The sequence below is a fragment of the Nycticebus coucang genome, chromosome 8, assembly GCF_027406575.1.
Source record: "Nycticebus coucang isolate mNycCou1 chromosome 8, mNycCou1.pri, whole genome shotgun sequence".
Taxonomy (NCBI): domain Eukaryota; kingdom Metazoa; phylum Chordata; class Mammalia; order Primates; family Lorisidae; genus Nycticebus; species Nycticebus coucang.
This window is the reverse complement of record NC_069787.1, coordinates 123745761-123771008: the sequence shown is the minus strand read 5'-3', so window position 1 is coordinate 123771008 and position 25248 is coordinate 123745761. Positions and strand designations below refer to the sequence as shown.

The following is a 25248-nucleotide window of genomic DNA, read 5'->3' as shown; positions in this document are numbered from 1 at the left end:
CTTTTTGTTACCAGTCCTCAATGAGGTAAGTACAGAATTAAAACTCTAATGATAAACAATTAAGGCTTGCATTTCGGTTTTATTTTATTTTTTTTTATTGTTAAATCATAGCTGTGTACATTAGTGCAATCGAGGGGTACAATGTGCTGGTTTCATATACAATCTGAAATATTCTCATCAAACTGTACAAAGTAGCCTTCATGGCATTTTCTTAGTTATTGTACGTAGACGTTTGTATTCTGCCTTTAGTAAGTTTCGCCTGTACCCATTCTAAGATGCACCTTAGGTGTGGCAGGCTTGCATTTCCAAATGTTTTTTACAATTTCATTTTACTAGTAACTGATCTTTATTGGATTTTACAAAAGCATAATTCCACATCAGGCTGTAAGAATTGTTCCTTCTCTGTAGTTTGAGAGTCACTGCAAAAGAGAACTGTGCAAAGTAAGATACAAAAGCCTCCTTCCCACCTAAACTATCTCAGTCTTTCATCAAAACTATCTCATTACCTCCCCCAGTCTTTCACCAAGTCTTTCACCAAAACTATCTCATTACCTCCCCCAAGATGAAAGCATAGTCTTCCAGATAAAAACGTATCTCTATGTAACATACATGTAATTGGTATCTTACTATATATATTGTGCTGAAATTTCCTTTTGTTCACTTAATATAGCTCAGAGATCCTTTTACCTTTTTTTTGTGTGTGTGTGGTTTTGCATATAGGACCAGAGCCCCACTCCTTGAGCCACAGGCGCCGCCCCTTGCCTTTTTTTTTAAGAGACAAGAGTCTCACTTTGTCACCCTTAGCAGACACACAGCTCACAACAACCTCAAACTCTTGGGCTCAAGCAGTTCTCTTGCTTCAGCCTCCTGAGTAGCTGGGATCATAGGTGCCTGCCACAACACCTGGCTATTTTTCGTGATGAGGTCTCGCTGTTGCTGAGGCTGGTCTCAAACCTGTGAACTGAGGCAATCCACCCACCTTGGCCTCCCAGAGTGCTAGGATTACAGGCATAAGCCATCACGCCCTTCCCAGCCAAAGTGATTTTAATCTTTTATCTGCGTATCATCTGCAAACTCCTTGAAGGCAGAATCTGTCTTATCACCATATCCCCAATGACTACAGTAAAGCCTGATATTTGGTTGTCAATTAATAAATCAGAGTTTATGGGCAGCACCTGTGGTTCAGTAAGCAGGGTGCCGGCCCCCTATACCAAGGGTGAAGGGTTCAAACCCGGCCCCAGCCAAACTGCAACAAAAAGATAGCCGGGCGTTGTGGTGGGCACCTGTAGTCCCAGCTACTTGGAAGGCTGAAGCAAGAGAATTGCCTAAGCCCAAGAGCTGGAGGTTGCTGTGAGCTGTGACACCACAGCATTCTACTGAGAGCAACAAAGTGAAACTCTATCTCTAAAAATAAATAAATAAATAAATCAGAGTTTAAAGATGAATGGATGAATGAATGAATGAATACAAACTGTTCATGGCGGGCAGACCAAAAGTCCTTGGGGCCAGAACAAAAGGCACTAACCATTAGGCAACACCAAGTGGATAATTTGCATTTCCAAGGACTAGAAGGTAAATGAATTTCTACAACCATTTTACCTGACAATAATCTATTGTGGTAGGAGTTATTAATATTGATGAGAAAGCTCAGCTTAAATAACAGCCATGCCCCTCATCGATGACTTGACTTAAATGGCATTCTGTACTTGTGAACAGGCTTCTCTGCCTCCCCCTAAAGATAATTTATAAGTAAAAAATTAGCTTGGGGGCGGCGCCTGTGGCTCAGCGAGTAGGGCGCTGGCCCCATATACCGAAGGTGGTGGGTTCAAACCTAGCCCTGGCCGAACTGCAACAAAAAAATAGCCGGGCATTGTGGCGGGCACCTGTAGTCCCAGCTACTTTGGAGGCTGAGGCAAGAGAATCGCCTAAGCCCAGGAACTGGAGGTTGCTGTGAGCTGTGTGACGGCCATAGCACTCTACGGAGGGCAATAGAGTGAGACTCTGCCTGTACAGAAAAAAAATTAGCTTGGGAACTAGTTTCTCCCATGCATGTAAGCAAAAAGGCTTCAGCAGGTCACTGGTGCATCTTTATAGTAACGGTTACTCTCATAGATGTAATAGAGAAGTGGCTGGTAAAAGTACAAGAGCAGGAAGAATCAGAAGATCCAGAGCCAAAATAATTTAAGATAAAAAATTAGCTGAAGGTTTTCATCCTATTGAAGCTGCTAAGCTTGAGGAGCATGATCCTAACATTGAGCAGTTTACCAAGATTTGCAGTGCAGGTAATAAGAACATCAGCCTCTACAAGGTTATTTATAATGAAAAAAAGAAAATGCCTGAGCAAACTGACTTCAGTCGAAAGCTTCCCTTCTCCAGCAACAGAATCAAATCCTGATTCTCCAGTACCCACTCCATCCTCTTCAGCCTCATGTCTAAAATCTTCTGATTAATGTCAGCCTGCCTTCCTCCCTCAAAACTGCCCCTTCCAGTAAGAAAGACGTCCATGCAACATTAGGTGAGTGTTAACCTTTAATATTCTTTTTCGAAATTTCTCCTATCTAAACTTTTTTTTTTTTTAGACAGAGTCTCAAGCTGTCGCCCTGGGTAGAGTGCTGTGACATCATAGCTCACAGTAACCTCCAACTCTTGGGCTCAAGCGATCCTCTTGCCTCAGTTTTTCTATTTTAGTAGAGACTGGGTCTCTCTTTTGCTCAGGCTGGTCTCGAACCTGTGAGCTCAAGCTATCCACCTGCCTCAGCCTCCCAGAGTGTTAGGATTACAGGAGTGAGCCACCGTGCCGTCCCTATCTAAACTTCTCATGAGTTTGCTATTATGTTCTATTTGTTTGAAGTAAAAGAAAGAGCACAATAGTGTCTGTAACTTATTGCAACACAGTTACTATTACAGTAGTACACTGTGTTATTACCACATACAAGCCATTGAGTACTGTTGTTTTATTATTACCAAATATGTGTTGTTCATTGGGGGTCCAGGTTACTTACAACTCCAACCGAAAGTTGTTCTCAGAAACATATCTTGTCCCTTACCCAGGGACCACCCATAATTTGCTTAAAGTCACACAACTTTTTTTTTTTTTTTTTGAGACAGAGTCTCACTGTATCACCCTCACTAGAGTGTCATGGTGTCACAACTCACAACCTCAAACTCTTGGGCTTAAACAATTTTCTTGCCTCAGCCTCTCAAGTAGCTGGGACTACAGACACCTGCCACAATGCCCAGCTGTTTTTGTTGTTGTTGCAGTTGTCATTGTTGTTTAGCTGGCCTGGGTCAGATTCGAACCTACCAGCCTGGGTGTATATGGCTGGCATCCTGCCCACTGAGCTGTGGGCACCGCCTGTTTTAGATACTCTTATCCTTGTCATACGTAAGCTTCCCCTGGCTTAAGGCCGGTGGCCCCATCTGATAGCATAATAGGTATGATCAGTATGGCTTAGCTGACTTTACAGTGCTATTGAGCAAAGATACCACCTGTTTACCCTTATTTGCAGAAACTCTAAGGTCACTGTATGTTTTCTAGGGCTTCTGTAACAAACCACAATAAACATGATGGCTTAAAATGCACGGGTATTCTCTTACAGGTCTGGATGTCAGAAGTCCTAAATTGATTTCACCAATCTGAAATCAAGATGCCAGCAGGATAGCCAGGCGTTGTGGCGGGTGCCTGTAGTCCCAGCTACTTGGGAGGCTGAAGCAAGAGAATCGCTTACGCCCAAAAGTTGGAGGTTGCTGTGAGCTGTGTGAGGCCATGGCACTCTACTGAGGGCCATAAAGTGAGACTCTGTCTCAAAAAAAAAAAAAGATGCCAGCAGGGCCAGACTGTTGGTGATGTGGTCTGTTTAAGTCAGGTTGACAAGCATAAATTACTCTTGAATTGCTGACTTAGACTAGTTGGTTCTGATCTAAAATGCCATGAAGAACGAATCCATCTGAGGACAGACTTGATTGGGTATTTGCCATCAGCCAATACTTATTATCTATTATTTGCAATTGCCTCTTTGGACCTTAGTTTCCTTGTGTTTGAGGGTAAAAAGAGAGAGATTGGACTAGATAATACTAACTTTAACCTAGGTCAGATTTTGTGGCTCATACCTGCTTTGGGTAGCCAAGACAGGAGGATTGCTCAAGCCAGGAGTTTGAGGTTACAGTGAACTATGATTGAGTCACTGTACTCCAGCCTGGATGACAGAGCAGGACCCTGTCTCTAAAAAAACAAACAAAAAAAATCTTTAGCTCTAAGAGCAAACCTATGAGTTTGTTGATTTTACAGTTCCATTTATGAAATTACCAATGGCTTACATCTCAGTCACATGCTCAATTTCTGGACATAGTTACAAAAATTGTGCCAGAGCCTATGTGCACACCTAGACACCAAAACACTTTATTGTGCTGCTTTCTGTTCCCTCCATACACACAACTCTCTGTTATAGCAATTCCAGTAGGCCTCCTGTTCTGCAGTCCATGCCTGTATGGAAAACAAGTTGTGACTATTTAGCACATCATAAGGACCAAAAATTGAGCAAAAGTGGAGGCATGGCTGGTCTGCTGCAAAGTGCTGCAAAAAGAACAGGATCTAGCTACGTGTAGTGGCAGGCACCTATAGTCACATACTCGGGAGGGTGAAGCAAAGAGGATCTCTTGAGCCCAGGAGTTTGAGGTTGCTGTGAACTATGATGACAACACAGCATTTTACCCAAAGCAACAGAGGGTGACTGTCTCAAAAAACATTAAAGAAATAAATAAGAACAGGATAAATGCGAGCCTTGGAAGTTTCCATTAGGGAGAGAGGATGTTGGTAGGACAGATAGCTGAGGATGGAATTGCAACCCAAATAGAAAGGAAAAGGCAAAAATTGGCTGCCTTTGCAAGACACTAGGAGAAAAGGTTGCAAATCAGTCTGCAAATTCTTTTTTTTTTTCTTTTCAAATCTCCCCCCTCCCTTCCTTTCTTCATCTTGGGCTACAGTTGTGATTTATCTTTCATATGAAAGTGTGAGTGATTATAAATTGGTTTCATAATAGTACTGAGTACATTGGATACTTTTTCTTCCATTCTTGAGATTCTTTACTAAGAAGAATATGTTCCAGCTCCATCCATGTAAACATAAAAGAGGTAAAGTCTCCATCTTTTTAAGGCTGCATAATATTCCATGGTGTACATATACCACAATTTATTAATCAATTCATGGGTCAATAGGCACTTGGGCTTCTTCCGTGAATTGAGCTGCAATGAACAATCTGGTGCAAATATCTTTGTTATAAAGTGATTCTTGGAGAGAGTGCAGAGGAAACTCTTGAAGAAATTGGCCTGGAATTGGCCTCATAAAGAATACTTTATAAGGAGGACCCCCCTGGGCAGTTGAAGCAACACCAAAAATACATTACTGGGATCTGATCAAACTAAAAAGCTCCTGCACAGCCAAGAACATAGTAAGTAAATCAAGCAGGCAGCCTTCAGAATGGGAGAGGATATTTGCAGGTTATGTTTCTGACAAAGGTTTGATAACCAGGATCCACAGAGAACTCCAACTTATTACTAAGAAAAGAACAAGTAATCCCATTTCATTGTGGGCAAAGGACTTGAAGAGAAACCTCTCTGAAGAAGACAGGCGCACGGCCTACAGACACATGAAAAAATGCTCATCATCTTTAATCATCAGAGAAATGAAAATCAAAACCACTCTGAGATATCATCTAACTCCAGTAAGTGTGGCTCACATAACAAAATCCCAAAACTACAGATATTGGCATGGATGTGGAGAGAAGGAAACACTTCTACACTGCTGGTGGGACTGCAAACTAGTATGTTCCTTTTGGAAAGTAGTTTGAACAACACTCAGGGATCTAAAAGTAGACCTGCCATTCGACCAGGCAATTGCTCTACTAGTTTAATGGTTAAGATAGAATTTTATTAAACAGAGAGGAATACAGAAGGAGTAAAGAGCACCAGAGCCTATGGCAAGGGGAAGACCCATGTGGGAAGTCTCTCTCAGTTCACAAACTCTGATTAAGTGCCTATGATACACACAGTGTCTACCAGATGCTGTAAAGAATGCAAAATAGGGTGGTGCCTCTGGCTCAAAGGAGTAGGGCACTGGCCCCATATGCCGAAGGTGGCAGGTTCAAACCCAGCCCCAGCCAAAATCTGCAAAAAAAAAAAAAAAAAGAAAAAGAAAAGAATGCAAAATAATTGTAAAAATGTTCTCATTTTTGGCAGACATATACCCATGAAGCAATCAAGTAATAATGCATAATAGCATAGAATCACGTGTCAAAATGTACACTAAAGGTCATAAATGTTAGAAAGGGTCCAACAAATAGGAAAATAAGTCAAAAAAAAAAAAAGGCTGGATCCAGGGAGAGAAAGCTTTTGGCAAAGTAGAACTTCATCCCATATCTCAAGAACATTGGTAGGGTTGGACATGGTGGTACATGCCGATAGTCCCTGCTACTTGGGACACCTGAGGTGGGAGGATCCCTTGAGCCCAAGAGTTAGAGACCAGTTTGGGCAACATAGCAAGACCCCATCCCAAGGGAAAGAAATATTGGAAGGAATTCATCAGCAGAAAGGAGTAACAATATTGTAGGCTTAAGAAACAGAATGAGGAAAAGGTGTGAAATCAACAAAGTAAAGAACATGCTTGTTAGCTAGTGCTTGGTTCAGGCAGAGACATAGTGGGGAGTAAGGTGAGGCTGTCACATGCTGAAGAAATGAGTGACAAGGTCAATTTAGATTGTGGAAAGCCCCAAATGTTAAAAAGTGTTCAACCTCTTTTATCTTCAAAGTTTTAATTTGAGGCACTGAAATGAAATGGATAGTTCAAGATTACCTGAGAAATTTCCCAAGATGGATAAGAAATGGAAGAAAGCATGAGGTGAAAACGGATACGGTAGCTGTGAGGATAGTACAGGAAGCTTCAACAACAATTTCCTTCCTGGAATGAAGAATGAACAGGACTTGTTGATTGAAACATAATAAAGAGGCCAAAGGGTGGTGGGTGGCTCATGCCTGTAATCCACTCTAGGAGGTCCAGGCAGCAGATTGCTTGAACTTTGAGATCAGCGGGAGCAAGAGTCAAACCGTGTCTTGGCCAAAAATAGAAAGACTAGCCCAGCTTTGTGGCTGGTGCCTGTAGTCCCAACAACTTGGGAGGCTAAGGCAAAGGGAAAGGTTTGAGTCCGAAAGTTTGAGGTTGCAGTGAGTTATGATGCCACAGCATTCTACCCAGGGTACAGAGTGAGACTCTGTCTCAAAAAATAAAATAAAATAAATGAAACTTAATAGGCCAGGCGTGGTGGCTCATGCCTGTAATCCCAGCACTCTGGGTGGCCAAGGCGGGTGGATCACTTGAGCTCACCAGTTCAAGACCATCCTGAGCAAGAGTGAGACCTCCGCCTCCTCCCGAATCTCAAAAACATAAAAACATAGCCCGGCACTGTGGCAGGCACCTATATTCCCAGCTACTCAGGAGGCTGAGGCATGACACTACAGCACTCTACCAGGGGCAGAGTGAGACTATCTCCAAAAAAAAAAAAAAAAAAAAAGACCAAAAAATGAAATATAATAAAAAAGAAATAAAACCAAAGATGAGTCTGAGGTTCAAGATATCTAGATGAGCAGAGTCAAAGTATTTAAGACATATTAGGGGTCCAGTCAGATGTCCTCACTTTACTTATTTACATTTATTTATTTATATATTTCCCAGGCGGGAGTGCAGTGGTGTTTTTTGTTTGTGTTTATTTATTTATTTATTTGCAGTTTTTGGCCAGGGGTGGGTTTGAACCTACCACCTCCGGCATATGGGGCCAGCACCCTACTCCTTTGAGCCACAGGCACCGCACTGTTGTTTTGTTTTTTTAGACAGAGTTTCATTATGTTGCCCTCGGTAGAGTGCTGTGGCGTCACAGCTCACAGCAACCTCCAACTCCTGGGCTTAGGTGATTCTCTTGCCTCAGCCTCCCGAGTAGCTGGGACTACAGGCACCCGCTGCAATGCCTGACTATTTTTTGCTGCAGTTTGGCCGGGGTGGGGTTCGAACCCACCACCCTTGGTATATGGGGCTGGCACCCTACTCACTGAGCCACGGGCACTGCCCGCAGTGGTGTTATCATTGCTCACAGCAATCTCAAACTCCTGGGCTCAAAGGATCTTCCTGCCTCAACCTCCTAAGTAATCGGGAATAGAGAATACAGGTATGCTGTGCACTACCACACCCATCTAATTTTTCTATTTTCTGTAGAGAGGGGTCTTACTCTTCCTCAGGCTGGTCTCAGACTCCTGAGGTCAAGAGCTCTTCTGCATCAGCTTCCACAGTGCTAAGATTACAGGCCTGAGCCACCACACCTGCTCTCAATAAGGAACTTTTTTTAGAGACACAGTCTTGCCCTGGGTTGAGTGCCATGGCCATCATAGCTCAAAGCAACCTCAAACTCATGGTCTCAAGCGATTCTTCTTGTCTCAGCCTCCCAAGTAGCTGGGATTACAGGGGCCTGCGGCAATACCCTGCTAGTTTTTCTTTTCTTTTTTTTGTAGAGACAGAGTCTCACTGTACTGCCCTCCATAGAGTGCCATGGCATCACACGGCTCACAGCAACCTCTAATTCTTGGGCTTACGCGATTCTCTTGCCTCAGCCTCCCGAGTAGCTGGGACTACAGGCGCCCGCCACAACGCCCGGCTATTTTTTTGTTGCAGTTTGGCCAGGGCTGGGTTTGAACCCGCCCGTTGGCATATGGGGCCAGCGCCCTACTCACTGAGCCACAGGCGCCGCCCACCTACTAGTTTTTCTATGAGATGGGGTCTTGCTCGTATTCAGACTGGTCTCCAGCTCCTGAGCTCAAGCAATCCACCTGCCTTGGCCTCCCCCAGAGTGCTAGGATTAGAGGCGTGGGCTACCAGGCCCAGACTGATTAGCAGCTTCTTAAGGTTTTAAGTTCTCCCCAATGACATCAGTCATGACGGTTTCTCTCTTCCCTGTCTACTTTTTGCACTTACTGGTCACCTTAACCTTTGTCTTTATGCACACCATACCCTCTAGTAAGCCGGTGCCTCTTACTGGGCACTGTGGCTCATCCAGCATTTTGGGAGTTTGAGGCAGAATGGCTTAAGGCCAGGAGTTCAAAGAAAAAAAGCGTAGATGGGAACTTCATTTGCCTGAATTTTGGTGGTGAGTTATTAAATTCCTGTGGCCTTTTGGTAAATAACAGATAGCTGAAGAAGGTGGAATGATGCCAATTGTGATTTCAGGATTAAAGAAACTGAAGTTTAAATAATAATGAAGAACACGCTCCCCAGAGAGTCTGCAGAGTCTAAAGGAATGAGAACTAATTTAAACATGGGGGATATGATTCTTTAGTAGCCCCAGGAAAGCCATTGATAATTCCACTTGTCACTTTAGCTGTTATCTGAAGCCATGGTCTTGAAAAAGTAAAAATACAGATAACTTTAACATTGGATTGTGTGTGTGTGTGTGTGTTTTTTTTTTTGTTTGTTTGTTTGTTTGCGACAGAGCCTCAGGCTGTTGCCCTGGGTAGAGTACTGTAACATCACAGCTCATGGCAACCTCCAACTCCTTAAGGAGGTTAAGGAGGCTTAAGTGATTCTCTTGCTTCAGCCTCCCAAGTAGCTGGGACTACAAGCCCCCACCACAATGCCCAGCTATTTTTTGGTTGTAGTTGTCATTGCTGTTTGGCAGGCCTGGCTGGATTCAAACTGGCCCGCTCTGGTTGTATGTGGCTGGCACTTGAGCTACAGGCATCGAGCCATTGGATTGTCTTTTAGACATAAGTGAACTTAGGGTCTATTAGCAGGACCGCTGTTAAAATAGCTAATTACACATTCACCATTCTACTTTTTCTTAGCCTGACAACTCATTCATTTATCTACCAATAGTCTCACTTGGCTAGATTCATTTCTGCTAATACTTTTATTCAATTAAAATGTGTGCTTTCTGGCTGGGTGCCTATAGCTCAAGCGGCTAAGGCGCCAGCCACATACACCAGACCTGGCAGGTTGGAATCCAGGCTGGGCCTGCCAAACAACAATGACAACTACAACCAAAAAATAGCCGGGCATTGTGGCTACTTGGGAGGCTAAAGCAAGAGAATCGCTTAAGCCCAGGAGTTGGAGGTTGCTGTGAGCTGTTATGCCAAAGCACTCTACCAAGGGCGACATAGCGAGACTCTGTCTCAAAACAAACAAACAAAAAATTACAATTACATGGGATACAATTTACACTATTCAGTAAATGGATACAAACCCCAGACTTCTCCACTACGCAATATAAACATGTACTAGAATTCAACTTGTACCCTCTAATTCTATTAAATTAAAAAAAATTAAGCCTTAGCCGGAAGTTATGGTGGGCACCTGTAGTCCCAGCTACTCAGAAGGCTGAGGCAAGAGAATCACCTAAGCCCAGGAGTTGGAGGTTGCTGTGAGCTGTGTGAGCTATGGCACTCTACTGAGGATGATGAGTGATGAGATGAGACTCTGTCTCTACAAAAAAAAATTAAGCCTTAACAACAACAACAACAAAAAATGCTGTGAATCAGAAAGACGAGTTTTCTCATTCCTGGATGGAGAAATGAGAAAAAGGTTCAGCAGAGGATAAAAAGGTTCAGAGGTTCAGCATGGGATAAAAAGATGGTCAGAGATGTAGGGATCAAAAGAAAAATGTCTTCACCCTCTGAAGTTTCACTGAAAAACCAATTGGCATAAGGCAGATTAGTAGGGAAGGCATACGAATTGTATTTAAACAGCGCAAAAGACGGGAATCACAGAATGATTACCCAATAACCTAATGGGGCACAAAGTTTATATATGTTAATACCTTTTCTCATTGCGGAAAGGGGAAACGGAGAACATAGTTCTTTTGAAGGGCAGAAAGGGATTAACTTTTAAGAGATTCTCTTTGGAACTTCAATGTCTCAGACAGAGGCACCATCTTGTGAAAATGTCCTTCCAGGTGTGGTTGCATTCCTGTCCTTTTCTGAGACAACGAGATTTCACGGAGGGGAGGAAGGCAATTGTGTTACTTCGGGAAAGAAACTTTGTTGTCATTGCAAGAGTATCTACCTCCCGGCCCTTGGGGAGGGGTGGGGACCTAGAGGCAGCTTCTAAGGCCTCTCTGAATGTCAAGGTTCCAGTGATTAAAGAGTATCGCTTTCTGATCCACAACAGTAGCGTCTAGTAATTTAGACAGTATCATTGTTTCTACTTCAAATTTAGGGAAGTTCCGGGAATTGCTAGCTAGTATCACAGGAAAAAAACATGAGATTGATTTATTCCATTTTGCCTACCTGTTTAGCCGTGTATGAATACGTAAGACTTCCAAGCATAAACAAATTACCTTTGCCAGGTCCTCGCCCTAAAACTATTTTTGGAAACTAGGGATTTTCCAGATTACCGAAAGGTAAGACGGTGTCGCGGGCGCACGTTTCGCCGGAGGAACGACAAAAGCAACCGCCCTCCGAGTCTCCGCTGTGCCGTCGCCCTGCTCCACCCATCTGGGCAGCACACGCTCCTCCGACAGCTTTTTGCGGGAACCGATACGATTCACAGCTCTGTTTTCTAAATATACTGTAAAACAGCCCTCTCCAGATTCCCTGCGGGCCACCGACGTTACTGGTCCGTCTACATACACCAGTCACCCCATTCCCACCAGCCACGCTTCCCTTGGTACAAACCGAACACACCCCGCGGAAACGCGAAAAGTTAGGAGATGGAACGCACACAAATCGCTCAAATTGCTCAGGGAAGAGCGTGAATGTCAACTCAGTCTGGGGATTTCATGTATCTTGTAAGCTCCCTCATCCTTGTGGCCCACTATACAACAAATAAGGCGATTCGGACCTGCTTTAGCTACAGCCGGTCTCCTGGCCTACTCCGGACCCCAGGAGGAGAGATCGCGCAGCCAACACCCGCACTCTTACAGACCTGGACTACGCCGGCGCGAGCGGAGACGCCCAGAGTGAGGAGCCGGGAGAGAGGCGCGGCCTGGAGGGACTAGTTGGCGCGCGCCGGCCAGGCGTGGTGACGTCAGAGCGGAAGCGCACGCTGCGTGAAGCGGCCCAACCCGGTGGTCAAGGGAATATCCGTCGCGCCGAGAACCCTGGTTAGTCTCGCTTCGGGTTCCGGCTGCGTTGGGATTGCGTGCAGCTCGCAGAGACTATGGCGTCCGGGCCTCACCCGACAGCGACCGCCGCCGCCGCCGCCTCTGCCTCGGCCGCTCCAAGCGCTGGCGGCTCCAGCTCCGGGACAACGACGACGACGACGGGAGGGATCCTGATCGGCGACCGCCTATACTCGGAAGTTTCGCTCACCATCGACCACTCGCTGATTCCGGAGGAGAGGCTCTCGCCTACCCCGTCCATGCAGGACGGGCTGGACCTGCCCAGCGAGACGGACTTGCGTATCCTGGGCTGCGAGCTCATCCAGGCCGCCGGCATCCTCCTCCGGCTGCCGCAGGTCAGTGCTCCGGCCCCAGGCCAGACAGGCGCGCTTCACTTCCCCGCCGCCCCCCGAGCTGCAAGCCCGGACCGCTGTGTCCCGACAGGGTGGGGATGGCTCGCTCGGGCGGTGCGAGGGCGGAGGCCGGACCCGGCGGCGGGAGGGGGAGGGGAAGCGAGCGGCGGCACAAAATGGCGGCGGCGCCTGGTGCGGGCCCGCCTGACCCCTGCGCTTCCGTTCTCTCTTGTCTGCAGGTGGCGATGGCAACCGGGCAGGTGTTGTTTCATCGTTTTTTCTATTCCAAATCTTTCGTCAAACACAGTTTCGAGGTAAGCACAGTGGAGGTGTATTAAAAGGATTTTTTTCATCCGGAAATGGGAACGAGTAAGGATAGGATCAGCAACCAGCTCTTGCAGAAGGGAGTGGTTAGTTTGGGCCTTTGTACTTAGTTCTCAGTGGCCGGGAAGTGGAAATCTTTAGAATGTGCTTCAGAATTTAGAAAATGGATCCTAAGCCCCACCACCCTCTTATCGAGGATTACAGTTACCAACCAAATGCAAAACTCCTGCGACACTTAACATTTATGTCTAGACAAAAATTAAGAGGAGTTGCGCATAGCTGGTCAGCCCGTAGCCTGAAAATGTCAGTTGTAATTTTATTTTGCTAAAGTTCCTCCGATTACTAAATTCTAAAGTTATTAATCAAAGTAAGTTTGATCTAACAATAGTTACTTTTACTTCGTGGGTTCTTTCAGATTGTTGCCATGGCTTGTATTAATCTTGCGTCAAAAATTGAAGAAGCGCCTAGAAGAATAAGAGATGTGATTAATGTATTTCACCATCTACGCCAGTTAAGAGGAAAAAGGTAAGATTGGCAATATTGAACATAGATAGCATCTCCTGCTACCTCTGTACTGTGCACCTGTCATCAAGTCAGAACATCTTTCCTCTCAAGTCAATGTGGACGCAAAAGAAAACCGACTTTAATTTAGGTGTTAAAATTCACATAGGAACACACAAGTAAATCAACTAAAGAAAAAAATTAACCAGTTGTCTAAAGTTTGTAGAGGCAGTTGCGTTTATGGACAATCCTAACAGTGCTGTGAAGCCAGTCCTATGGCTTAAGATTAAACAAGAAAGGGAATACGTTTGGCTCAAGTGTGAGTTTATTCTGTAAGTTACTTTTCCTCTACCCTCTTTGGAAGACTGAAAGGTTGGAAGTTGAAACACTGTAGTTGAAGTTAATATTGTGGCAAAGTTGTGTGTAGTTTGCTTTTCTACTCGAAGTCCCAGTTAATTCTTTATCAATTGAGGTTGGCTTTTGTTAGAGTACTTCTCAACATTGAACTACGATATATCGCATAATACCGGATCTGAAAGGACTGCAGGATGATAAAGTTTGAAGTTTGAAGTCAAAGTGATTAAACAGGTATTTTGTTTTGGTCAGATACAGTCTCAGTGAATGGGTTAGAAAGGTAACTCTTCGATTGATTTTTGAGTTACGTTTGGATAAGGCCCACTGATTTGAGCTTGTAAAAAAAGAAACCAAAACAGTATCTCTTAGGTGTTGTGTAATAATTTTTTGTGGGCTTATGTGTTCATGTGAGGCAGTACCAAAAAGTTTGTTGGAGAGCTTAACTGCATCTATAGGTGACATCTGGTATGTGATACAGGATACATGTGGTCTGGATTAGTTCCGTGTTCACTTTTTAAGGACTTGTGGTGATGTTAGACAAACTTGTACCGAGTTTGAAAGGAAGTTACAAAAGGATTATAAGTTGTTTTGGGGGTTGGGTGTGTTGACTAGTGCCAATCAGCATTCTGTATTAGTAGTCTTTATTGGCTGAATCTAAGTTGGCAGTAATGGCACAATTCAGGCATGCAAATATTAAAGTAACTTTAAAATGATTAGCCTGTTCTGTAAATCCATAGACAGTACTAAAAAACTTAGTCCAAAAGTCTGAAACTTGTCTATCCAGATGCTTTTCCCAGCATTTTTTTCAGTTTTCTTAACATACTTTCTCTTCCCCCAATCTATTCTTAATCACCTTAACTGTGGCTGGGGATAGAGTAATTTTTGTTTCATTTTAAAATACCTTTTAGTTTCTTGGTTAGGAGTCCTTGGGAATTGGGAAGATTTCAGATTAGTGTTTAGTATAGTCTGAACTTAAATTTTTTAGGTAACTCATTTGATTTTTCGGGATGTTTAAACAGTGACTATAATAAGAGGCTCTATCTGTAGTTAAAGGAGTCTGTTTGCTTAAAGGAAGTAGTTTTCTGGTAGTATTCTTTGAACAATTGAGCCAACTATTTTATAATCACATGGTTTAGCTTTTTAGAAATTTTTCTGAATGACTTGAGTTTTCAATGTCAGAATAGGTGTTAAGGTCTTAAGACCCGTTGGAACCTTGGAATTTTAAATAATCTCACCTGCCTGTTCTGTTTGACATTACAGTGCGTTTTTTGATCATTACTTACAGAGAAATTGCTTTTGTTTTGATCTTAGTCTGATAACAGCATGAAATTTAAAAGGACTTGTTAATTGCATGGAAGCCTTTTTTTTTAAAGCAGGATGTAAAAGTGTTTCTATGCATATTACAAGTTTACTCAGACGTGTAACTTGTATATGTTATTAACTTCAACTCTTTTTTCCCTTGCAACCGACTATACAGCGACCAGCTACATTTACCAAAGCCTGGGTGATGTGGAGTGGTACATAGAGATGAAGCTGTCGTCATGGCAACAGTGAGTGAAGTATCGAAAATCCCCAAGGAGAAGCCAGTGCTCTGAGAATAGGTCACTGGAATCGGGGACTAACAGGTTGGCCACTGGTGAACCATTTAGAAAAAACTCCTGTTTCTTGTTAAAAGCTTTTGTCTTTGCTGTCCAAGTTATTAGAACTATAGTATTTTTTTTTTTTGCCTAGGTTGATGTTCTTAGAAAGTACTATCAATATTACACTTCAGTTAAGTAAAGCATATTTTTTCTGATAGTAGTTTTAATTTAGTTTATACATGCTTTTAGGTTGTTAATGTGACATTGATTGCTGCAGAGGAGACATCCCTCACTGATTTTCACTCCTGGGTATACATTAGAATCACCAGAGGAGCTTTTTGTAAAGTTTCAGTGCTTAGTCCTAAACTTACATTATTTGGTCTATTACTCTTCAATTTTTTTATAGTTTGACTTTTTTTTTTCAAGCTCAGAATAAAATGGATGAATTTAGAGGAAAGATTGCTTTTTTTCTTTTCATAGTTTCCAAATACTTAATCTTGAGATGGAGTATATTCCCACTATATTCAGGTGGGGTGGGGGTTGTAGTTTAAGGAGCCCACGTTCATACTCATAAGACTTGTCTAAAAGAAGACAATTTAACCTTCAAAGATTGGTTTAACCACTCATTGGTGAACATGATGTGGCGTTTTCAGTTAAGAGTTGGAAGGGTGTTAGGTGATTTGTTATTTAGTCCAGCAACCTTCTGCAGTTATATTTCTGACTCTACAAGGTAGCTTTCAATTTGTTTAAACATCTAAATAATGTTGCTCCGTTGTATGGAGTAGGCTTCACAAATGACTGTATAGCTACTTCCTTGTAACTACTTATCTGGTATTTAATCAGGTCTCTCGAAGAACTAGTTGCAAAGTTTCTTAGTCCTTGTGACATTTGAGTAGACTAACCATGTTTAAACCTCATTCTAGTGTATGTTGTTGTATTTTAATTGCATTAATTACGCTAAAGAAATAGATTCTATAAGAGACCAGATAATAAACTTACTATGACCAGATGGTAGAAAATTAAAGCAGAGGAAGCAGAGTTAGGTAGTTTGTGTGTTAATTAAAACGTATATGAGTTTCCTTTGAATATATGAATTTAGCTTTTTAAAAAAATACTTTAAAATGCTGCCTCTTGGAGCAGTACCTGTGGCTCAAGGAGTAGGGAGTGGTTCAAGGAGTAGGGCCCTGGAGGTGGTGGGTTCAAACCCAGCCCTGGCCAAAAAAAAAATGCTGCCTCTTTTAATTTTGGAGTTGGCGGGGGCAAGAAATGTTTACCTGATAGGGGAGGAAGAAATTCCAGCAGCTTTAATTTAATATGCATGTTGCCACAAAAAGTATTAATTGATAACTTTGAGTAAAGAAAGTACTTACTTAAATCCTTTTCCTGAACTTTGCTTACTGATTTATGGAGACACATTTTCTATTTCTGATGCAAAGTAATCTCTGTAAAGGTAGTTGTAAATTATATATGTCCATTGAGCTTTCCTTAATTTGTGAGGTAAAGATGAATTCTAAACAAAATAAATGTATCAGATTACACACCCATCAATTTACTTTGAAAACTGCAGGTATTAGCAGGACTAAGCAAGAAGTTGAGTACATAGTTGAATTATAATAAATAATGGGTTTGGTTTTCACATAGTTGAATTATAATAAATAATGGGTTTGGTTTTCTTAATTTATTTTGATGTCATTGAGATTTATGACACAAAAAATAAAAGGAAGTAAAGATTATGGCAGAACTACTGATTACAGCCTTGGTTTCTCAACCTTCCTAATGCCACGATGTGTTTTCATCATTACAAAGGGGTCATGTAGCACAGGTTGAGAACCACTGGATTAGAGACTAGAAGTAGCCCTCCTTCAAACAAGTGTTTAGCTTGTTTAATTGCAAGGCAAATGGATTTTATTGTTTCAAGGCAACTCAAAGCAGATTATATTAGTAAGTGGTGTAGATAATTTTGATCAATGAAACAGCTGTGCTGTCAAAATTAGATTTTTATAGGGATTCTAACGGCACAGTCTTCTGTCTGGATTGTAGGGGGTTAACAGTTAAAAGTGATGTGCAGCTTTAGCACTACCTATTTATCTCCTAGTGCCACTTGAAGGAGAGCCGTCAGATAATCAGCAGGTCATTAGTCAGTCTGAAGTGGATTTGACTTTTTTCCAATTTCCTATAATGATAAAACCTAAACAATTATAAACCTTAGGATCTTTGGAATATGTTTTCGTGTGTGTGTGTGTGTATTTATACATATAGGTTCCTCTCATTTGAGTTAAATGTGAATTTTTTTTCAAAGAGCAGTTTGTAGCCTGTCTTAATAAAATGGTATTATTTATATAATGATAGAAACTAGCTCAATGAGGCCAATTGCTGGGCTCCTAACACTTCCCACAGGTAAGAGGGATTGAACTGAGTAATGGGCAGTGTAACAGCTATTTTTTGTCTTGTTATGTCTGCCAACTTCTATTTATTGTAATCATACAGATTAATTACAAATAGTCTAGTAAGCATTCTGGTTTTTGTTATAATTTCAAATGAGAGAAAGTAAGGAAAATACATGATAGCTGACTTTTTATTCTGATAATGTCACTATAGGGGTAATGTAGCTCACTTAAGGTTGTTTCTAATCTTCAAGTGGATATCTTAAAAGAGTAGTTTTCAAAATATGAGATTGCACTTTTCACAGTCTGATGGTCATTCTTAATATTTTATCTAATGCATATTTTTAAAAGAGAGATGTGTTCTGCCCAGAGCAAAGACTCTTGATTGTTTTGGCTACAAATGAAGTGAGTATGGGTGAAAATATTAGATGTTCTACCCATATATTTTACACATAGTCAGTGTCATAATAAAAATGTACTTTTTGTTGGTTGTACCTGAGAATGTATCAAAGGACCTGCTTAAATTTCATAGATTTTTCAAAAATGAAAGTGTGATTTCTTAATGTTTCCTGACTCGTTTGAAGTCACTTATAAAATGTACTTTTTGTTGGTTGTACCTAAGAATGTATCAGAGGACCTATATAAATTTCATAGACTTTTCAAAAACAAAAGTCTGATTCCTTAATGTTTCCTGACTTGTTTAAAGTTTTACAGGAAACCAGTTTTGAATTGTAAGATAAAAGATAGTCTTTCACTGTAAATGGTAGGAGTTTTTACTATATAAAAAACAAAACACCTGGGGAATAAGTAGCATCACTTGATGAATGTGCTGTTTTCAAAATAGAGAACCACTGACTTACCCATTTGTACCATGGAAACTTGTGAAGTTGTCCAGACTCACTGTGGGACAGAGACCTTGTATTCTTGTGTCCCCACTGTGCTTTCCATTCCCTGTGGGTTACATACTAACTGAAGCACAATAACTAATGACTACAACTCTTGGCCTGTATCAAAGATAACTTTGAGTTTTGAATATCATTTTTAAATTAGACTTTCTTTGGTAATCAAATGGAATCTTAGTTTTCAGATTTAATTATTTATTTATTTTTAACCTATTTTTTTTTTTTTTTTTAATAGAGGTAGGTTCTTAGAACGTTTAGTTAACACAATAGCTAACACAATGCCCTTTAGGGAATCTGGATTAACTACTCACTATTTTTTGCCTTAGTTTTTATTTGACCCTAAACCAACCAAGTGTAGATAATTTAGAGAATGAATGAAAAACCTTATAATCTTATGAGGATTACATAGTGCTATAAATCTTTTTCAGGTGCACGTTGGTTTTTGTTAGTGGAAAGTCTCAGTGGAGACCAGTGAGGCTTATGATAATCATGCTATCACTGAAGTCAACATATGTACGTATATACACAAAATATAATCGGAAAGAAAAGATGGACAAGGATAAATCCAAGAGCATTAGCGTGAAATACTTTCAGTACAGACTTGAGTTAATTCTTTCAGGAACTTAGTCTAGATGTATATATTTAATTAGCATAACTTGGACAGCACAAGATTAATGCTTTAACTTGTTTGCAGGAGTTTAAAAAGCTGGTTTCTGTTGCCAATAGTTGGTTGGAAGGGAAAATGGAGATGCCACAAATAAAATTTTTTGGATGCGCAAAACAGTCTTGATTTTATTTTTTACAAACTATAGGACTCCAAGCCCCTTGATTCTTGATCAGAACTACATTAACACCAAAAATCAAGTTATCAAGGCAGAAAGGAGGGTGCTAAAGGAGTTGGGATTTTGTGTTCATGTCAAGCATCCCCATAAGGTGAGTTGTACAGAAATTACATTCGTAAGTATTAGGGCTTTTCTTAAAATTCATATTGTGTTTATATATGAGAGTTAACAATTGGTTTTAAAAAGCATTCTTTAGGATATTGAAAATGGAAGTCAGAAAGACAGGTACAGATCTTCATTCTTAAATTGTTGCTGATAGTGAAGTTTTGCTTCGGTTAAGTTCTAATTTTCACACCTAGAAAATGGGAGTTTGTGGAATATGTCATTCCAAGGAATAATGTAGAAGTATCTGGCACATTTCTTGCCACATAGTAAAATGTTCTTCCATTATTGGAAATCCATAAATTTCTCTCAGTATCTCTTGGCTTCCTTATTAATAGAAGTGGTTGTGACAGTGGGTGCCTAGGTACAGGACTACCTGGGATAGAAATGTACCTTGAAAAATTAGATGAAATAATCTTAGTGCCTATTATGTAGTAAAGTGTTCATGGAAAATAATCTTTTAATTGGATTAACTACCTTTTATACTACCTGTATAATTTTAGAGTGTAATTCTAAACATAATTTTTATAAAATCTAGTAACATAATAACTCATGAAATCTCAGCTACATTTTAGGTTGGTGTGTATTATCTATACAGAATTATAACTTTTAAAATTTGCAATTTTTTCATTGAATTCTGTATTCTGAAAGAACCACCAGTATGCTAAATTGAATTTTTTTCCTTGTTCTTCAGATCATTGTTATGTATTTACAAGTCTTAGAATGTGAACGTAACCAAACCCTGGTTCAAACTGCCTGGTAAGTTGCTTTTTTATATTTCTTTCCTAGCCAGGAAAACAGAAGCAGAAATAAAGTAAGTTTCAGTCTCCCTTTCCAAAATAATGACATAAGTTTGTTTTGGGGCTTTTTGTTTTTGTTTGTTTGTTTTTTAATCAAAAGGTAAATAATGCTTATTTCTGCTTCCTGTTTTCTTGGCTTGACTAATTACTTTTGATGGAGAACTCAATTTAACTTTGTTCTTTTTTCTACTCTTTGATTAAAGGGTAGTCCCTGATGGTAAGTCATAGAACTCTGCCCTCTGCACTTCAGCCCATGACCTCAGGATGGCCTGATTGGCTGCCCTGCTCTCCAGCCAATCCAGTGCAAGCTCTCATCCGAGATTCACTGAAGTGGTCCATATCCATCTGGCAGCATCTTCTAGTTCTGTCGGGGTGTCAAAAGGATTTGTATATTTACTTCTAGAAGTAACTATTTGACATGCCTATGTATTTAATGTATACCTGTAACTATCAAAATGAATAGTTCATTTTTGATAGATTTGTTGTCCAGCCATTATGAATTATAAAGTGGTTTTTATTAGGAGTTTGACTAAATTTCTACTTTTAGTGTGTAAACCATGAATTCTACCAAAGGAGTCTACCACTTGCAGCTTAAAGTGGGCACCAGTTTCCATACTGGGTTAATTCATAGCTACTGGGCTATGTTGCAGGCAGTAATATTAGAAGTAAAGAAGTACTTCTTTTTTAAGAGATGTTACTATTAAACACTTTAGAATTTAGATTTTTTGATTTGCAGATGTGACTTGGAGTGCTGGCTTATTTAAAGGTCAAGCAAGGAGTTTGGTTCAGCCACAACTGTTTTCATGAGACTGTTCATATGAAGGGTTTAAGTAAAGTAATTTTTATGTTCTGGACTTTTTAGCAAGATGTCCTTTTTTATAATTGACATGCTTCTTTTGGATTCAGTAAATACCAGTAATAGAAAAGTCTCGCTGCTTTCATAAAATGCATGACATTTTTAATATGTGTTCTATAAAATGGATTTTAGTAGTTTTAATGAAGATTTTAAAGAAAGTTCATTTAATTTTAGCTTAATCTTTTATTAATCTTTTAAATGACATGTAAACTTTACTAGTTTAGGAATATTGTGGGGAGGGCTCACTAATAAAGTCTAGCACTTTATTAACTGAAATAGTTTATTGCTGTTACTTATACATAGTCACAAAAAGGTATGTAAACAAGGCCATTGTGTATGTTTATTGCTCTTCACTTCTTACCTAGATATTCTTAAGTACTTTAGTTTTTTTTTCTATTGTTTTTTTTTTTCCCTTTAATTGAGAAGGGGGTATCACTGTATTGTCCAGGTTGTTCTTAAACTCCAGGGTTCTCGAGCCTTATCCCATCCACCTCAGTCTTATGAGTGTCTGGGATTACAGGTACATGCCACTGTGCCTTGCTAGTTTTCTTTACATAAATATAATTTGGTGGGTACTTAACTGAAAATACCTTTTTTACCCCTGTTATGGTACTTTGAGTTACTGGAAAAACTTAAGTTGACACTGCTTTTTATTGTGGATAAAGGAGAGATGGTCAATAATTAATGGCTTGAAGTATTGTTGGAGTGGTTTATCATTTCTGAAACTAGTCATTCCAGAATTGACTTTCAAAGCATTGCTTTTTGTAGAAGTATGTTAAAGAACTTTAGGAATAATTTCTATTTGGATAATCATGTGGACTAATGTTAAAGGCTTTGGTCATATATAGGAAAACTGAAAAATGGTTCTTGTGTTAAATTCTTTGAAATTTTTTTTTTTGAGGTAAGAATTGTTACATTCTAAAATAATGAAATGTGAATAAATAAGAGAAGAAAAAAGAATAAAGTAGATTGAGTCTCCAATTTTATGTAAGCTTCAAAAGAACTGGTTTGTATACATATGATCTTATAGTTGAAATATTTTTCAGGAATTACATGAATGACAGTCTTCGAACCAATGTTTTTGTTCGATTTCAACCCGAGACTATAGCATGTGCTTGCATCTACCTTGCAGCTAGAGCACTTCAGGTAAGTGTATATAAGCTATTTTATTTTATAGGATAAATCACAGATTTCTGATGATCCCACTAAAAACAAGCAAAGATTCAAACCATTTTGTTTTTATGGTTTAGATTCCATTGCCAACTCGTCCCCATTGGTTTCTTCTTTTTGGTACTACGGAAGAAGAGATCCAAGAAATATGCATTGAAACACTTAGGCTTTATACCAGGAAAAAGGTAATTTCTGCTCACCCAAGTTTGTACTAACATGGTGAGTGATAAGCATTTTCTATAAGGGAGAAATACTAATTTCATTTTCATCCAATAGCCAAACTATGAATTGCTGGAAAAAGAAGTAGAAAAAAGAAAAGTAGCTTTACAAGAAGCTAAATTAAAAGCAAAGGGATTGAATCCTGATGGAACTCCAGCTCTTTCAACCCTTGGTGGATTTTCTCCAGCCTCCAAGCCATGTAAGATAGTACTTGGAATTAAGGTGACTTGGGGGCGGGCATTGAAAGTGTGTCATTAGAAATTTCTAGCATTTAAACAGTTACATAAAAAACAACGATGTTAGGAAGCTGTTGCAGTTTTCTCTCATGACAGTCTACTAAAGAATGATACCTGGAAACATGGAAACTTTTTGCCTCCTATTAGTTCCAGTGGTTAATGTGTCATTATGTCTTTTAAAAGCATCACCAAGAGAAGTAAAAGCTGAAGAGAAGTCACCGATTTCCATTAATGTGAAGACAGTCAAAAAAGAACCTGAGGATAGACAACAGACTTCCAAAAGCCCTTACAATGGGTGAGTATACTGGCCTTTAGGAATCTTTTGTTTCTAACACACTAAGTTTGTAACTAATGTTGTGGATTTTTTTTTTTTTTATTTTGAAGTGTAAGAAAAGACAGCAAGAGAAGTAGAAACAGCAGAAGTGCAAGTCGATCAAGGTCAAGAACACGATCACGTTCTAGATCACATACTCCAAGAAGACAGTAAGTAAATATTCACTTAGGGAAAGTAGTCTTACTTGGAGACTTCAAAGGTTACTACTTTTTCTAAATTATTAAAAATAGACTGTTTCCAAAGATAGGATAGAATTAGGCTTTTGTTGTGAGGTAAAATTAGGAGAAATAAGTTTGGAGAAACATAGATATGTGTTGTCTTTGTGGCATTCTATACCCCCCCCACACCTTTTTTTTTGAGGCAGTCTCACTTTGACACCCTCAGTAGAGTGCTGGTATGTCACAGCTCACAGCAACCTCAAACTCCTGGTCTCAAGTGATTCTCCTCTCCTGCCTCAGCCTCCCAAGTAGCTGGGACTTCAGGCACTGGCCACACACCTGGCTATTTTTAGAGTCATGGTCTCTCTCTGGCTCAGGCTGGTCTCAAACCTGTGAGCTAAGGCAATCCACCTGCCTCGGTGTCCCAGAGTGCTAGGATTGGAAGCATGAGCCACTGACGTGTGGCCTTCTCCCAGGTTTTTTTTTTTTTTTTGAGATGTGCAGAGACTGCCCAGAAAATGCGTGTAGAGGTATATAATAGCCTATCTATAATACAAAAACCTTTCTTTTCATTTAATTTCCATTAACCTGTTATTAATAAGCAATAATCAAATTAACCATAGCCAAAAAATTCTGCCTTGCATAGCTTCGTAATTAGATGCCTAGCTTCATGTGTCTCTTGAGCGTGTGGGCGCTACTTGATAAAAGGCCTAGCTCTAGGACACCGTTAGGTAAATTACTACCCTCCTTGGAGTAGAGACATAGGACAATTAAGATTTGTCTACTGTTAAAGGTTTGGGTGGGGAGAAGTTAGGGGTGTGGAGATATAGAAAAAGTTCTCAGTTAAGATTATCATTAGTATAGCTGGTAAATTTTGTTTGAATCTGTTACGAGTAACTACCAAAATCTGTTCCCATAGAAGGTGAATCTAAACCTCAAATTTTTATTATCTAAGTTATAATAATAGGCGGAGTCGATCTGGAACATACAGCTCGAGATCAAGAAGCAGGTCCCGCAGTCACAGTGAAAGCCCTCGAAGACATCATAATCATGGTTCTCCTCACCTTAAGGCCAAGCATACCAGAGATGATTTAAAGAGTTCAAATAGACATGGCCATAAAAGGAAAAAATCTCGTTCTCGATCTCAGAGCAAGTCTCGGGATCACTCAGAGGCTGCCAAGAAACACAGGCATGAAAGGGGACATCATAGGGACAGGCGTGAAAGATCTCGATCCTTCGAGAGATCCCATAAAGGCAAGCACCATGGTAGCAGTCGCTCAGGACATGGCAGGCACAGGCGCTGACTTTCTCTTCCTTTGAGCCTGCCTCAGTTCCTGATGTTGCCTGTCTGCAATGTGTGATGTATGGACTCCAAAAAATCAAAACATTAAAGGCAAATGGATTAGGATTTGATTTCTTCAAAACCCTCTAGGTCTTTAGAAATATACTGAGGACATTTTCTTTTGAAAAGAACTATGTTAAATTTTTTTTGCACATTAAAATGCCCTAGCAGTATCTAATTGAAAACCATGGTCAGGTTCAATTGTACTTTATTATAGTTGTGTATCGTTTATTGCTATAAGAACTGGAGCGTGAATTCTGTAAAAATGTATCTTATTTTTATACAGATAAAATTGCAGACACTGTTCTATTTAAGTGGTTATTTGTTTAAATGATGGTGAATACTTTCTTAACACTGGTTTGTCTGCATGTGTAAAGATTTTTACAAACAAATAAAATACAAATCTTGTTTTTCTAAACTGCTTCAAATATCTTATTTAAATAAATTATTAAAAAGCACAAGTTTTAATAGCAAAATGGCTGTACTGATTTTTCTGATAACTGTTCTTTTCTCCATTGGATGTAGTTTGAGATTAAAATGCAATTCTTAGTTTCATTGTGAGTTATTGTAACTTCACTGTGAGTTATTGTAACTTCACTGTATATATGGAAAAATGAATTGGAGTAACATTGTAACTATTTTACATTGTACTCCAACAATGTA

At 40.1% G+C, this 25248-nt stretch overlaps 1 protein-coding gene and 1 long non-coding RNA gene across 6 annotated transcripts in view; one reads left to right on the top strand and one right to left on the bottom strand.

The window, feature by feature from the left end:
• Nucleotides 1-12005, bottom strand: part of LOC128592732 (uncharacterized) — a 135441-nt gene extending 123436 nt beyond the window's left edge. For all 3 annotated transcript variants that reach the window (XR_008381995.1, XR_008381993.1, XR_008381994.1), the window contains exon 1: nucleotides 11954-12005. This is a non-coding gene — a long non-coding RNA (uncharacterized LOC128592732). The remainder of the gene's footprint in view (nucleotides 1-11953) is intronic.
• A 135-nt stretch (nucleotides 12006-12140) lies between these two features.
• Nucleotides 12141-24998, top strand: CCNL1 (cyclin L1). 3 transcript variants are annotated; one of them, XM_053600823.1, is made up of 11 exons: nucleotides 12141-12484; nucleotides 12721-12795; nucleotides 13221-13330; nucleotides 19339-19459; nucleotides 20165-20229; nucleotides 22173-22272; nucleotides 22377-22481; nucleotides 22573-22714; nucleotides 22935-23046; nucleotides 23136-23234; nucleotides 24199-24998. In XM_053600823.1, exons 1-11 carry the CDS (start codon nucleotides 12188-12190, stop codon nucleotides 24545-24547), a joined length of 1575 nt encoding a protein of 524 aa, XP_053456798.1. In that variant the 5' UTR covers nucleotides 12141-12187; the 3' UTR covers nucleotides 24548-24998. The 3 variants fall into 3 exon arrangements, 2 of the variants coding, with proteins under 2 accessions (XP_053456798.1, XP_053456799.1); XR_008381990.1 differs by lacking the exons at nucleotides 22377-22481; nucleotides 22573-22714; nucleotides 22935-23046; nucleotides 23136-23234; nucleotides 24199-24998 and having other exon boundaries at nucleotides 20165-20284; XM_053600824.1 differs by lacking the exons at nucleotides 22173-22272; nucleotides 22377-22481; nucleotides 22573-22714; ... (1 more) ...; nucleotides 23136-23234; nucleotides 24199-24998 and adding an exon at nucleotides 20474-20935.
• The last annotated feature ends 250 nt before the right edge of the window (nucleotides 24999-25248 follow it).